This window comes from Lotus japonicus, chromosome 2 (assembly GCF_012489685.1).
Source record: "Lotus japonicus ecotype B-129 chromosome 2, LjGifu_v1.2".
Classification (NCBI taxonomy): domain Eukaryota; kingdom Viridiplantae; phylum Streptophyta; class Magnoliopsida; order Fabales; family Fabaceae; genus Lotus; species Lotus japonicus.
The window spans coordinates 93,487,560-93,501,172 of record NC_080042.1 but is presented as its reverse complement, the minus strand read 5'-3'; the positions used below and the strand labels follow the sequence as shown (position 1 = coordinate 93,501,172).

Sequence of the window (13,613 nt, the reverse complement as noted above, 5' to 3'; positions counted from 1 at the left end):
GATGAAGTTGATACAATATACAAACAAGAACATGGAAGCATAGTTTTGGTAACTCCAAAAGAACACAATCTAACTCTTCTAAGCATTCTGATTCTTATGATAATCTAAGCATCTTCCTTTCGTTCATCCTAAATATGACAATCCTATGGTAATTTTGTTTCCTTTTGAGAAATTCAGACTGTGTTGAAGACCGTGACTTCACTATTTGATGCCTTTCCAAATGCAGCTGAATGTGAGTCAATTTTCCTACATAACTAGATTTTTCATTTCATTTCAATCATATCCTAAAACATCGACTAATACATACATGTTTGTGCTCTGTTCATGCAGGGTTCTTAAGAAAGCCTCATGCAATACTAACATGGATACTGAAAATTTACAGCATATTTATAGAGCCTATGCTTAAACCACTACTAGATGGGTACATAAAACTATGGGGCTTCACGGTTCGATTGCTTATCGACGCATTCAAGCTTTTGGCATTTATTTCTAAAATCCTATTCAAGTAGAGGGTATGTATGAGTATGATCTCACTTCACATTAGTTGCCATCATCATTCATCATCATCAGAACCGCTGTTCCACCATGTCTCCAGCAGCGAAAGAACAAGCAAGGGTCCTATAACCGGAGGAAGCGGCGGAGGCCGGCTAAAGGAAACTATTGGATCATTGTTGTCTTGTTTCTTAGGTTTTGAAGTCGCCAATATACCTGTTTCAATTTCAATAACAACAAATTTGATTTCATAAGTTCTCTTATATTTGCCAAAAAATCACCTAATCGATCATCAAGTAAGAACTGAAAACCCTAGAAATGAAAAGTGAAAATCTAACATTAAGTCAATAGATATCAATAGAGGAATCAAAGAGATTGAATGATTGTGACTTATATATAGTTTGTTTTCAACGCTTGGGAAATTTTACCAATCGCCGCAACCGAACGAGAAAAGCTTTCTAGACCTCAGAACGAGTATTCGAGAATTATAAGACAATTCCTAAGGACCTAATGCAGAATCTCGAAAGAAATAATTCTACGACATCACGACAACTGATGCTCGAGTTTCACAAGCGATCGATACACACCTAATAGAAATTGAACTTAGATTCTTCCATCATCCTCGCAGTTCCACCGATGTAACGAATGGCTGGAGATTCCGCCACATGATCCTATTTGCCATGTAGTGTGAGTAGGGATGTCAATGAGTACGGGTGAGCATGGATAGTATATATCTATCACCCACTTCGCAGGTAAGAATCTTTACGCGTACTCGCTCCATACCCATATGGATATCCATTAAGTGGATTTTTAACAGATTTTGGATAATCTATGGATTATGGATACCCACTTGACACATATGGATTCGCACATATTTGTTCAACAATAATATTCAAAATTAAATTTAAAGTTAGACTCACGATCCATGCATAAAAGACGAGTAATTATTTTCTTCCTTTTTTTTTGGTCTAATGACTTCTTTTTACCATTACCATTGTGCATGTTTACTTGAAGAAAAACTAAAACTCAAGGCCCAAAGTACAAAGTCATTAAAGATTAGACTCAATATACATATATTGTTGGATTATATATGGTCCACCATTATATATATTTGTAGCATTTTATATATCGGGTGGGTATTCATAGGCATTGATACCTCAAGATCCATACCCACCCATCATCAAGAAATAGATAATGAAAATATCCACTAAAATTAAATCTGTGTATATCCATGGGTGCGGATAATTTTGCCCATAGCAAATTTTTATCGGTGTGGGTATCCGTGGTGTGAGTAATTTTGACATCCCTAAGTGTGAGCCTTCTAGATACTTCCACCTTTGGGTGCCAACTCATTATCGTTGCATAAGTCCATAAAACAAACTAGATAAACAATAATGGCAGCATCATATTGATGCTAAAGAAACTCTGAAACTGAAATTTAGTCACTAAAAACCAGTCACTTTTGGATGGTAATTTACCGGTAGGATCATTCATTATTGCATGATTAAAAAACTAAGGATTAAAATTAAGCGAAGAAAACTAGGGGACTTAAATCCCTCGTATACTATAATAAGGTAACTAAAAGTGTAATTAAGCTTAAATTTAAAATGGTGTTAAGAAAAGGCCAGGATATAAACCGTGTAAACAACTCTTTAGGCTGTACTGATTAATAATGTCGAGTAGTTTCCTATGATCAGAGGATTGTTCTGAACTTCTGATCTATTTGAGTTGCAATGCAATATCAATGAATTCTCCTGTTCAAAAAAGTAAACCGTGCAAACAATATCCTATGAGTAATTTTTTCATCTAAACATTCCTAATACCAAAGGTCTGAACTAAACAAGTAATTCCAACAATGCCAAAAAAACTTCACGTCCACAACGGCTTAAACAAACAAGTGGTTCTGTAGTTCCACCAAAACTAGAACATTGCTCTCACAAACCACAATAGCACCTCAACTTTCCTGAAAAAAAAATAACAAAAACCCTGTGAGAAAACAACAAAATGCTGTTTGAGAAGCAGAATACACCATCAGCTTAGAGCCTAGGACAATTCCAATAAAATTATAAAAACACCAACCGTCGAAAATTCATTACTTTGAAATCATCTGTTAGACGCCCAATTAGGATCGTGTGTACAGAACAAGAAATAAAATTGGCCCATTTAGGAAGGATAATAAACTTGATTATTGTAAACAGGAAAGTTGTTTATGACATTAATAATGTAGATTAAGGTGTTTGGGCATATCTTCAATGACATGATTGAATTTAATTAATATCCCGAAAACAAACTGCATACCCTGTTGTATTTGTTACTTTATTTATTTCACTTTTGTTCCTGAGATGATTTGGGTCATTCCATTTATAAACGGTTTTTTTTCATCATTCCATTACTTTAATAAAGGCACATATGATATATGGAGTCAAGAGCAAATGGGCCTACTTAGATCCTCTGTCATTGAAATTTCAATTCTTAGTATATTTAAACAAAAACATGTAATTGGATAAATGAGAGTATGGAAACATACCTATGGTATATGATTGAACTTGAGCTGACAATTTGTAGACCTCCTTGAAAAGGAAGATACTTTTTCAGCAGTTTGGTTTTGTGTATGTGAATCTGTTGAACTCGCAAAATCAATTCTCATCCTCTCTAACCCTTCTGCATTTTGAAGCATGCATTCTATGAAGCCCAAGTCATCTTCCGAACCTTCGCAATTATTAAATGCAAATACTTTGAGAACCAAAGGTAACGCAGGAAGTTTTTTCAACTTTGGTGTGGCGGATGAATTTGATTCCTATCAACACAAATAACAGAGTCACTAAAATATGAGATGAATTCTGACTTAAAACCACTGTTAAGAAAAGCTTACTTTGCTTACCATTATATCATATGTTGTTTGCTTATCATGATGCATATTATAAATAAACTAGAGTCACTAGATACATTATCTATTCATTTCATACATTACAAAATTTTCAATCTTAATTATGATATTCAAAGTAGTAAATGAGGACTGAGAGAGATTTAAAACACATGTATCGTACAATCATGAAATGTTTTCCTATAATTTGTGTCAATCATTCCTACAAATCTCTACTTAATTGCTAAACTCAAATTTTATCATCATGATCATGACCTTACTATGTGTTATCATGGCATAACTTGAGCTACAAAAATCTAAATAACATGGAACCAAAGCCAAAAGTTAACTAACATCAAAAGGTAAAATTAACGGTTCAACGCAACCAACCTTATGAATCACAAGGCGTTCAAGCTTAGGACTGCGTTGAAGCAGTTTTAGTAACAAATTCCAGTGAGAGTCTTTGAATGAAATCTCTAATTCGAGTAAATTGTCGAAGCTCCTTGGAATATCTCTATGGGAATGATCCACTAGACACTGCATGAAGAAACAAGATAAACAAAACATCATCTGATTGGGATGTCAAGAACCAAACTTCATTTGTCACATTCCATAAAAAGAAAAGGAAATTTTAATGATGAATGAACAGGAAAATTAAATAGCCCAAATGAAACATAAAGAAAAGACAAAGGGTTGAAAGGATACCTGAACTGTGATGGATGAAATTGAGAGACGTTCAACCTTGCAAAGAGCTTGGAAGACCTTTCCCATACCACAATTTATCTTCCATGAAAACCCAACCTTGACCCGCACAGAGCTCTTAATGTCCAGGTTGATATCATTAGGGCACCTTCATTAAGCTCCACCTTCTTGACCTTCTTTGATACGGCGCTATTGATCCACATATGGAAGTGGCTTTCTTTGACACGTTGCTCTTCCGGGACATTTTTCTCATGACATCGGAGGTGGAATCGCTCGATCGTTTCAGCCTCGTTGAAAATGAAAACCCAATGAACGAATTGGAGGAATGACATTCTCAAGTCAAGATTTGCGTCCAATTCACGCTGGCTATCAAAGTCGAGATTCCGTGAATATTTCGAAATTTGTTGCCATTTTCGAGAAAGAATGCGACACTTCACTGCATCTTTAGAAGGCAAATGTGAGACAATTTCGTGAAGAATCTTATCTGGAAGATCGCTCAGTTCTCCCCGGAAAGGAAAACTCATGTCATGCGGGACGTCGATCAGTGGTTTCATGAAATTAAGGAAAACTCATAATTGCTAAGATGTTGGGAAGAACTTTTACAAAACCCTAAGCAAAACTAAGCTTGGATTCTTGCCCAAGATTCACTAAATGAAAAACAAAAACCATAGAAAGCAAGCTAACAAGATGGAGATCATTTTCTTTCAAGGAAATCAAGTGAGAAAATCAAAGAACAAGGGCGTTTGGGGGTGGTGATTGCGGCGGCCATGGAAGAGAAAAAGAGAGGCGAAGAGGCTCAAAAACTTCACTCATCACTCTTGATTCAAACCCACTTCACACTCAGTCCTTCACTCCATCCATTTCACTGAGGTAAAAAACCCTACAAACGTGTGTGTGTGTGTGTGTGTGGCTTCGGCCATCAACGGTAAATGGGGAGGGAGAATTTTTACTTTTTACCTTGGTCAAGCTTATTTAAAACTAGGGTGGGTTGGTTTTAAGGTCAAAACTTGAGGTACAAAGACTATTTGGAATTCCCATCATCTTACACACCTAAAACCCTAAAATTTTCCATCTACCAAATACACTATTTGACACTATTCCAATGTTGGTTGGAAGTTACCGATCCTTGTCTAATCGATCCTCGTGAAACTCAAGCATCGGTTGTCGTCATGTCGCGAAAATATTTCTTTCGAGAGTTCGCTCGTTTACGACCTAAAATTACTATTCACCCGAAATATTTATACCTTAAGTCTTCGGAAATCGTCTAATGATTCCCGAGCTCTCATTTTATTGCCGAAAGGTTTTCACGTACGGTTGCGGCGATCGGTTAACTTTCCCGAGCGTTGCCAAAACTTTGCATAAATATTGCAATCATTCTTACATCGTCCTACTGATAATCATTAAGTCCAATCATTTCCCAAGCTTCGGTCGGTGGCTTAAAACGAGTTTTCCTTAGCGGCTAGTCGTCCAATATTCATGCATTTTATGAAACTAGATATTCATAACTTCATACTTAACCCAATACTATAAGGTCACTACTACTTCCTTCATCCGGCAGCAGATCGACTTGGGTTTTAATGGCATCATTGCCCAAGTTTCCAAAAACTTGGCAGAGATCGTTAAGCCTATGGTTCACAACGAGATGCACTTTGCAAGAGAAGATGTGCAACAGTGACGGCGGAAATCTCTGCTTCTTGTCTTTTAATATATATCCCCACTTAGGGGGCAAGCCGCTCAAGGTTACCATACCACGACTTCCCTTTAGTTTGGACATGTTTCCATGATGCAACGTAGTGAGGGCGTCAGAATCGGCAGCCCGCAACAGCCAAATTTGTTCCCACAACCCTCCTACTACGCTGGAGGAAATTATTTCCCTCAGTCGCCATTGTTGGTAGTCGAAAAAACAATTGGTCCAACATTCCTCCATGGATTGGGAGGGAGAATCTACTACCATGGACACTGGCGCAAAATACTGGTTTTGGAGGGGTACAAGAATCACAATACTATGAGCAGCCGATTCCACAGGTTTTCCAATATTAGGTTCCACCACCTCAAAGGACAGCACCACCGGTTATGCCGGTGAATCTGCCATAGAATCCTCAAGGGTTAAAATTCCAAGGAAACCCACCTCAAGCCTGAGCATCACAAAGACATGTCGTATGATATGCCCAATTGTATTTTAATGTTTTCAAAAGGGGGCATAACTGGCATACAACTCCAAGAGAATCACAATATATATTGCCAAAAGAAATATCATGCTCCTCTAACATAGGGGAGTTCCTCACAACTTTGAGCAATCCTCTCTCTGAAACGTCCATGCAGTGTGCAAGACGCAAGCGACGAAGGTTCCTTGTCCTGTAAACATATGAATGAATTTTTTTATAGAAAGATATACAAATACAATGCTTGAAAAGGAAAATCAGAGCCACAAAATACATGAAAATATATGATCAAAAAGTTATCTGATCCAAGAAACAATACCTATCAGCCACTGGCGAATCTTGGAGAGGACAGGGAGGAGCCCTGGCTCCCGCAGCCTTTGGAAAATATAATAAATATTTTGTAGTGCGTACTTGTTTTAAGCTATCTCCATGTCCTAGTGGTTAGTACCTTGCTATTTTTCCCCAGGTCTGGGAATCGAATCCTATTTGCACTAGTTCTTAAGGTGTTATTTTCACATTGTTTTATTTTTTATCAACTATCCAATTGGCTCCACTTTTGACCAGATTTTAAATTTATAAGTCTTAGAAATTTTAATTTTTTTTTTGTCTCTAGTACTCTTTAAGTAATTTTTTTTGAAAGTCTTTAAGTATTTATTTGAGACTTCATTTACATCCTTTAACTTATCATTAATCTTGATAATAACTTTTATACTATTAATTATACAAGCTAAAAAAAAATCAACAATGACCATTTGTGTATTACTATTAAAAAAATTAGTTCATGTATTAACATAATATTTTAGCTCCCCCAAATGTCCCGATCAAGTTCCGCCACTGCTATCAGCAATGTGAAAGAGGAGATCATCTGTGGCAAAATACTCAATATTAAGGTCTTCCACAAGACCACAACTTCGACTAACGGCAAAGCAACAAATCTTCCTCAAATCATAGGGTGAATTGGGGAGGTTGATCATGACAATGGTTCGCCATATGGAAGGGTCCTTATATATGTTCCACCACAAAGAGCACACTCCAGATGCACCCGTCAATTTCAATGGTATCAAGCGTCTGCAGTATGATTCGTGTCACGTCGTTTGGAAGTTCAAGCCAGTTAGGACTGTTTGTGGTCTCTCCTTCCGTCACCGCCATCATGCAAACAGAACTGTATGTGGGAAGCTGCGTGACAGAGGTTTATGTACCAATGCATTTATAAGCGGTGGCACCTAGGGTTGTCATATGGATCGGTTGAACAGATTTTGGATATCTTATAATTATTTTTTGAAACAATATCCATTATAATTGATAGGTCAATAGTCATATATTAATCAGTTAAAGATTCACAAAAATTATATAAAAATGATTTTTAGTTGTTGAAAAAAGAGATTACTTAACATAAAGTTGATTTATGTTTGGTTAAATAGATTACCGCTTTCTTTATTTTAAATTCCTCAAAATACAGTAAGCCCAATCATATGATATAGTAAAAATTGAGAAAGGTACTTCCACTGCTACAATCGTGGTAGTTTACATTTACAAAATTGAAAGATTAGAAAAAGAAAAAGAATTATTAGCAATGAAATCCTAGCACCGATCCATCAGAAACTGCAATTTCCACCCTGCATCTAGCTTTAGCCTCCACGTGATGACTGAACAGGTGCAACACCCTCACCCGGCCCGCTATCTCTATCCTAGTCTACATCTCTATCGTGGGCCCAACACTATTATCAAGCCCATTGGGCCCGCCCAGGCCCAAGGTGAGAGACTGGACCTTAAATGTGGCGGCCAAGTACTTCGTTCTCCCGGCGGGGACGAACATGAACTTGACCTGCTCATAGCTTGACAGAGAGAGGATCTGAGTAAGTATCGTTACTCTAACTAACTATATCTAACAGCAACAACAACATGTGTTTATCTTGAGAGCATGTGAATGTCACATGGAGTATTTAGAAAGGGAAGACAATTTCAGTGTGCGAAGAGTGAAAGCTGAAAATGATTGAAAACCATGTGAGAGCTTCTAGTACTTGTTTGTTTTATTGCCTTAAATCCAATTTTATCTACCATTAAGGATCTTGAGGTCTCTAAGGAAGCTTGAAGGCAGAAAGGCAGAAGAAACCAGTCTTCTTGAAGAAGTCCAACAAATACGTGAGGTGGAGGAAACTCTTAAGCTAGAGGAGGAAAAGAAAGTCGATGATGATGACTTGGAATCCATAATATTCGCCTCGGAATGGGAAAGGGTGATGGAAGCCCATCAAAACTCAGCCTTAGAATTAATGGTTGTTCATCAAGATGTATCTATCGTCGACATAGGAAAGTCTATCGAAATCCAATTAGGCTAGAGGGGCTAGACGCTCTTGTCCCCAATAAGGGAGGAAAAAGATTCGACTTGGACTTTTCTTCAGAGGATAAGGAGTAAGATACCCTTCTCAAGGATGATGGTCACCTGGATGTGACTGCTATGGGGGTTATACCCGAGGAGTATGCTCCTAGGCTTGGGCAAATCACAGCTTTGGATGGAGACATGTTTGTAGATGAAGCCGAATGGGCATCTCTAGCGTCCCCTGCCAAGACTATGATCCCTTCGGAAAAACCTACACGAGAAATGACTAAACACCTCATGCCTTTCTTTATGTTTAAGATCTTATTCGTCTAGGTTTCATTAACTCTAATATGTATTTCAAAAGTGAGTTTCTCTATAAAAGGATTATGATAAAAACATATAAAAGAGAGTCACGTGAGAATTAATTGAAAATAGGCTGCATGATTGAAAACTAACTCAGTGTTACTTCAAATTCCTCCTCATAATATAATAACAAAACTTTCTAAGAAACATCCTTATTTTCAATCTCATACTTCAGATGTTTCAAATAACCAATGTATTGATATTTAATTATCAATGAGTGATACACTGGTTAAAAATGAAACAAAAACTCATTCACATTTTACGGTTATGAAAATGGGAAGGCTAGACATCAAGTCCATCTCATGTGATGCGCAATCACATATTAACTAGAGATATAATCTTTCTTTACAAAGGAAGGAACAATTCCCACTCCAAAGCAGCTAGCTTTAAGGTAATGGTAAAGCTCAAACCAAATTCTAAGAACAAACAAAAACATTTGTAACATTATACTACGGAGAAACAAACAAGGTTGTAAGTAAACATGAGTCGAACAGATTGCCCCCCCACCCCAGTGTCAAAGGGATGAACATGCAGATTCAACAAGCTAACCGTGTACGAAAAATTGCACCTAAAAGGAACTAAAGCGCAAATTGAGATGATAATTGGTTCAAGGAACATTCTTTACCGAGACAAAATCATAGAAATATAGAACTACAGAGCCGATAAAATTGCTCTAATTCAGCTAATTTGGTTATGATTATAAAGCTCCGCTACAGGTGCAGAATGCAAAGAAAATCATGTAGTTGATCACTATGGCTAAAGTAAGAGCAAGAAAATGTGTTTGCCACGCACCACAGCATCATGATCACTATGGCTAAAGTAATCATTAAAATCAAGACTACGCTATGAAACTTGACATCTTATGTTTGCAGCTTAGACCTTTTCCGAGAGGATCCTTTTGCTCGTTCTCCAATCTAAAACACATTCAAATATCTCCATCTTCCATTAGCAGCAGCAGCACGCAAACCTGTCAATCACATAAATTGAAAACACACACATGAAATACCAACAAGGAGACAATTGGATAAGCAAAAAAGTACAAAAACCAGAGCAATAAGATTTTGATCACATTCAAGAAAAGTATGCTTAATTTACTACTGGTATGACAGATTTTAAAATTTTACATCCTCAGCCATGCTATCAAGAACCCATTTGGATACGGACTAGCCTGTTTGGATACAGACTGAAGAGCATTTAGTGAAAGCTTATTTACTAGAAAAAGCATTGAATAAGCTCCGATAATTACTTTTTGGTCCACATCCAATCGGGTTCCTATTCTGTTTTCTCCAGACAAAGCAATGGTTAAAGCAGACTTTGTTCAACGCAGCCGCCAACATTCAAGGACCCTTGTCCATCTACAATTTCACAATTGTCTGGTTTACAAATAAAGTACGAGGCAAGATAGAATCCCTGGTGGGTCAAATTCATAGGCTTATTTTAATACTAAGTAGTAGAATACAATTTTAAACTGAAAAATTGAGAAATTGTAAATGGACAAGGGTCCTTGACAAGAATAATGGAAGTAACAGGACACATGGGAGGGACAAGACAAACACAGATACATATTCATTTAACAAAAATAAAAATGCGTGCACATTAAACTCACTGAAGACACTCAAATATCACAAAAAACTGCAGCAGGAAAGCAAACGTTTTTTATTTCCTTCGGAAAGGAATGAGTGAAGATAAAATTGAAGAAAGCCTCAAACACTCACATAATGAAGAAAGCTTCCAAATTTAAAATAAGTCAGACCACTAAAGTCTTTAGTTTCATAAACCTTCTGATGATTTTATTATACATGCACAAAAAATTGCAAAAAAAAGAACATACCTTTTAAGCGAGGAGCAGAACATGGCAGTTTTTAGAGGTCGTTGGAAGTTTAGATAAACTCTTGACAATTTGGTCCCTTACCTTATTCGAAGGTAAGGAGCCAGCAAAATATATTTTGAGAGTCTCCAACATAATTGCATTCTTCAGTACATAACCTATAATTTCAAGCTCAATGTCTGATCCTACATAATTCTTCATGCAAAAAAATTTCAAATGCTCCAAAGGAGTATCAGGAATTGGGTTCCATTCATGTTGTGGTTTTGGACTAGTCAGTGTGTCCTGCAATAACAGAAACAAAACCCCTTAAATGAGGGTGAAATATCAGATAAAATAAAGTTTTACTTTGCAACCAAACAAACAAACCTTGCAAATGATAAGTTGTTCAAGTTGGGGGCAATGATGAAGAAATGTTATCAACCGATCCCAATAATAGATTCCCCATGAAACTTCCAATTGTTTTAAATTCATAAACACATCTGGAATTGAATCAAAGGATAGATCCTACATAATGAAAACAAGACAAACATATAGCAATCAATAAACTCCTAAGTATTATTACCTAACTAAACAATAAAGTAACAATTAAGAAAAAAGCTGTTTTGATAATGCTATTTCAGGTTGAATTGCTAGATCATGTTAATATCTTTATTTTTAAGGATTGAGTGGAGAACATACCGCAGACCATGAAATGAACAAACTCGTAACATTGCAAGAGACGGCATGAAAAAACAAGACCTTCATGCATTCTTTATAGTATGAGAACCCAATGCTAGCTCGTGACAATTTCTCCAAATTCAACTCAAATTTACTTTGAAGGCATTCGCAATCAAGAATCACGTTTTCCAGCACTAACTCCTCAAGTACTGGGCAACCAAGCAGGAGCTTCACAAAGTGATCGTGGTGCTTAAATGTAACTTGCCCAAGGTGTAAAACCATGAGCTGTGGAAGAGACACCGAGAATGAGGCAAGTGCCACCAAGCTAACCAATTTCAGCTTCATGACAGAAAGGCTATCACAGTTAAATAATCACCTAGGCAGCCTCTCTAGCTTGATATTAAGCTCCACCTCTTTCACCTTGTGTTCCAGGGCATAGCCCACCCACGTAGCAACATCAACCGCATCATAGTTCAAGTTGCATACAAGGGAGAACCGTTTCATTTCCGTTGGTCGATGGCGAATAACCACAGAGTAAACAAAATCCCTGAACATTAGTTTGCGCTCCCTGTCTGACATCTTTTTGCCCACCGTGAGGGAGTCATCAAAGTCAAGGACTGAGACAGAAGTCCATATCGTTTCCCATCTCTTGGACAAAATGCTGGTAGATACTGCTTGCTTGATCGGCAACAAAGAGAGGACTTCTGCAAGAACAGATTTTGGGAGGTTGCACAGCCGTTTTGGCAATGACTGGGAAATTTCTGCCATTTCCTGAATCATCATTTATATTAATATCCTATCAATATATATTTTAAGCAGGGAGAAAAATCAAATTTTAAAACAAGACTTGGGCTGGTGTGTGTCATTGCGTCCAAATTTTAAACCAGAAATTATTAATCATATACACATCATTTTCTAGCTCACAAGATAGTCTTTGCATCCCAAGCATCCTCTCTGTTTTGGCTGGGAACTTTCTGCCATTTTCTGTATCACCAATAAAATAAATATCCTTATCAATATACGTTTCAAACATCCAATTAAACAGTAGAATTTAATCTAAATAACAAACCAACATGTTCAAGCTATTCATGATGATTATAAAGTGCACCCAATATGTTAAAACAGATATGTATATAAATTGTACAATACCAAATAGTTGCCGACACAAACAGAATAGAAAGAAGACTTCAGGTAGCATAGCAGCTTGCAGTAATCATAACAAGGGTTCAATAGATATTAAGTCTCATACTCTCATTGATCATATTACATACCAATTACCAAAACATCATGACAAATTCAAGACTTCATGTTTTAATTGACATGAAAAATAAAGTCTAAACAGTAGAATGTAGTGTATTGCAAAACAGAGACCAGCACTAAAAAGGGGAAAGAAAACAAAAATTTAAGCAAACAGTAACACAGGAGAAAGGAGAAGGAACAGTACGAAACGAAAAGGAGAAGTAACAAAAAATCAACAGAAAGTAAATAACAACAGAGGAGAAGAAACAAGCCTTTCGGAGATGCGAAACTGAGAAATAGAGGTGAGAGGACGCAGAGTGGAGAAACGAAAAAATTACCTGAGAGCTTCGGCGGAGCGCCGGAGGCTGCGAGAGTGGTCTACGGTGGTCGCGCGGCGGCCGGGTATGGGAAGGAGATTGGGTGAAATTAGGGTTTCTATTATTTGTTTTTGGTCAAATAGGGTTTCTATTCTGAATTTGTGGTTTAGAAGCTGAAATATGGACTTGGGCCATTAAAATTCATGGGCCCTTTGCAGAAAAAACTAAATAATGAAATACTATATATTTCGTTTATAGATAATTGAAATTGAAATTTGAAATTATATATTTAAAAACTTTTGATAGTCTTTCGTCAAACATGTCGTGTAGATTATAATTTCAAAATTAGATTTTCTTTTTATTTAAAAATAACTTGGATTAGGATTATCATTTACTTTTTTGGTTTTCTTTTGACTTAAAAATCTCAATTAAATAAAATAAATTAGGTTCGGGTTGCGGGTCACAGGTTGAGGGTTAGGAGTGAGGGTATGTAAGACCCGAATATTTAAATAATGAGTCAAAAAAAAATTTAAGTATTCCGATGAAGATGAGAATGACTTTTGACAATGTTAGGGTAACAAAAACCCTAGTGCTTAGTAGAAGCCTTTGCACGACCTATCATCATAAAAGATTTGAGTTGAATCATTTAGTGAAGTTTGAGCGAGAATTGGGC

The 13,613-nt window shown here is 36.8% G+C and overlaps 2 protein-coding genes across 3 annotated transcripts; both read right to left on the bottom strand.

Moving 5' to 3' along the window:
• Window positions 1-2,124: 2,124 nt before the first annotated feature.
• On the bottom strand, window positions 2,125-4,891 carry LOC130741218 (uncharacterized). Its single transcript, XM_057594052.1, has 4 exons — window positions 4,061-4,891; window positions 3,746-3,892; window positions 3,020-3,289; window positions 2,125-2,455 (listed from the first exon to the last, which is right to left on the bottom strand). Exons 1-3 carry the CDS (start codon window positions 4,124-4,126, stop codon window positions 3,020-3,022), a joined length of 483 nt encoding a protein of 160 aa, XP_057450035.1. The 5' UTR covers window positions 4,127-4,891; the 3' UTR covers window positions 2,125-2,455.
• A 4,610-nt stretch (window positions 4,892-9,501) lies between these two features.
• LOC130741217 (uncharacterized) lies at window positions 9,502-13,106 on the bottom strand. 2 transcript variants are annotated; one of them, XM_057594051.1, is made up of 6 exons: window positions 12,962-13,106; window positions 12,290-12,368; window positions 11,406-12,155; window positions 11,094-11,231; window positions 10,731-11,009; window positions 9,502-9,866 (listed from the first exon to the last, which is right to left on the bottom strand). In XM_057594051.1, exons 3-5 carry the CDS (start codon window positions 11,727-11,729, stop codon window positions 10,734-10,736), a joined length of 738 nt encoding a protein of 245 aa, XP_057450034.1. In that variant the 5' UTR covers window positions 11,730-12,155; window positions 12,290-12,368; window positions 12,962-13,106; the 3' UTR covers window positions 9,502-9,866; window positions 10,731-10,733. The 2 variants fall into 2 exon arrangements, with proteins under 2 accessions (XP_057450034.1, XP_057450033.1); XM_057594050.1 differs by having other exon boundaries at window positions 12,309-12,368.
• Window positions 13,107-13,613: the final 507 nt, after the last annotated feature.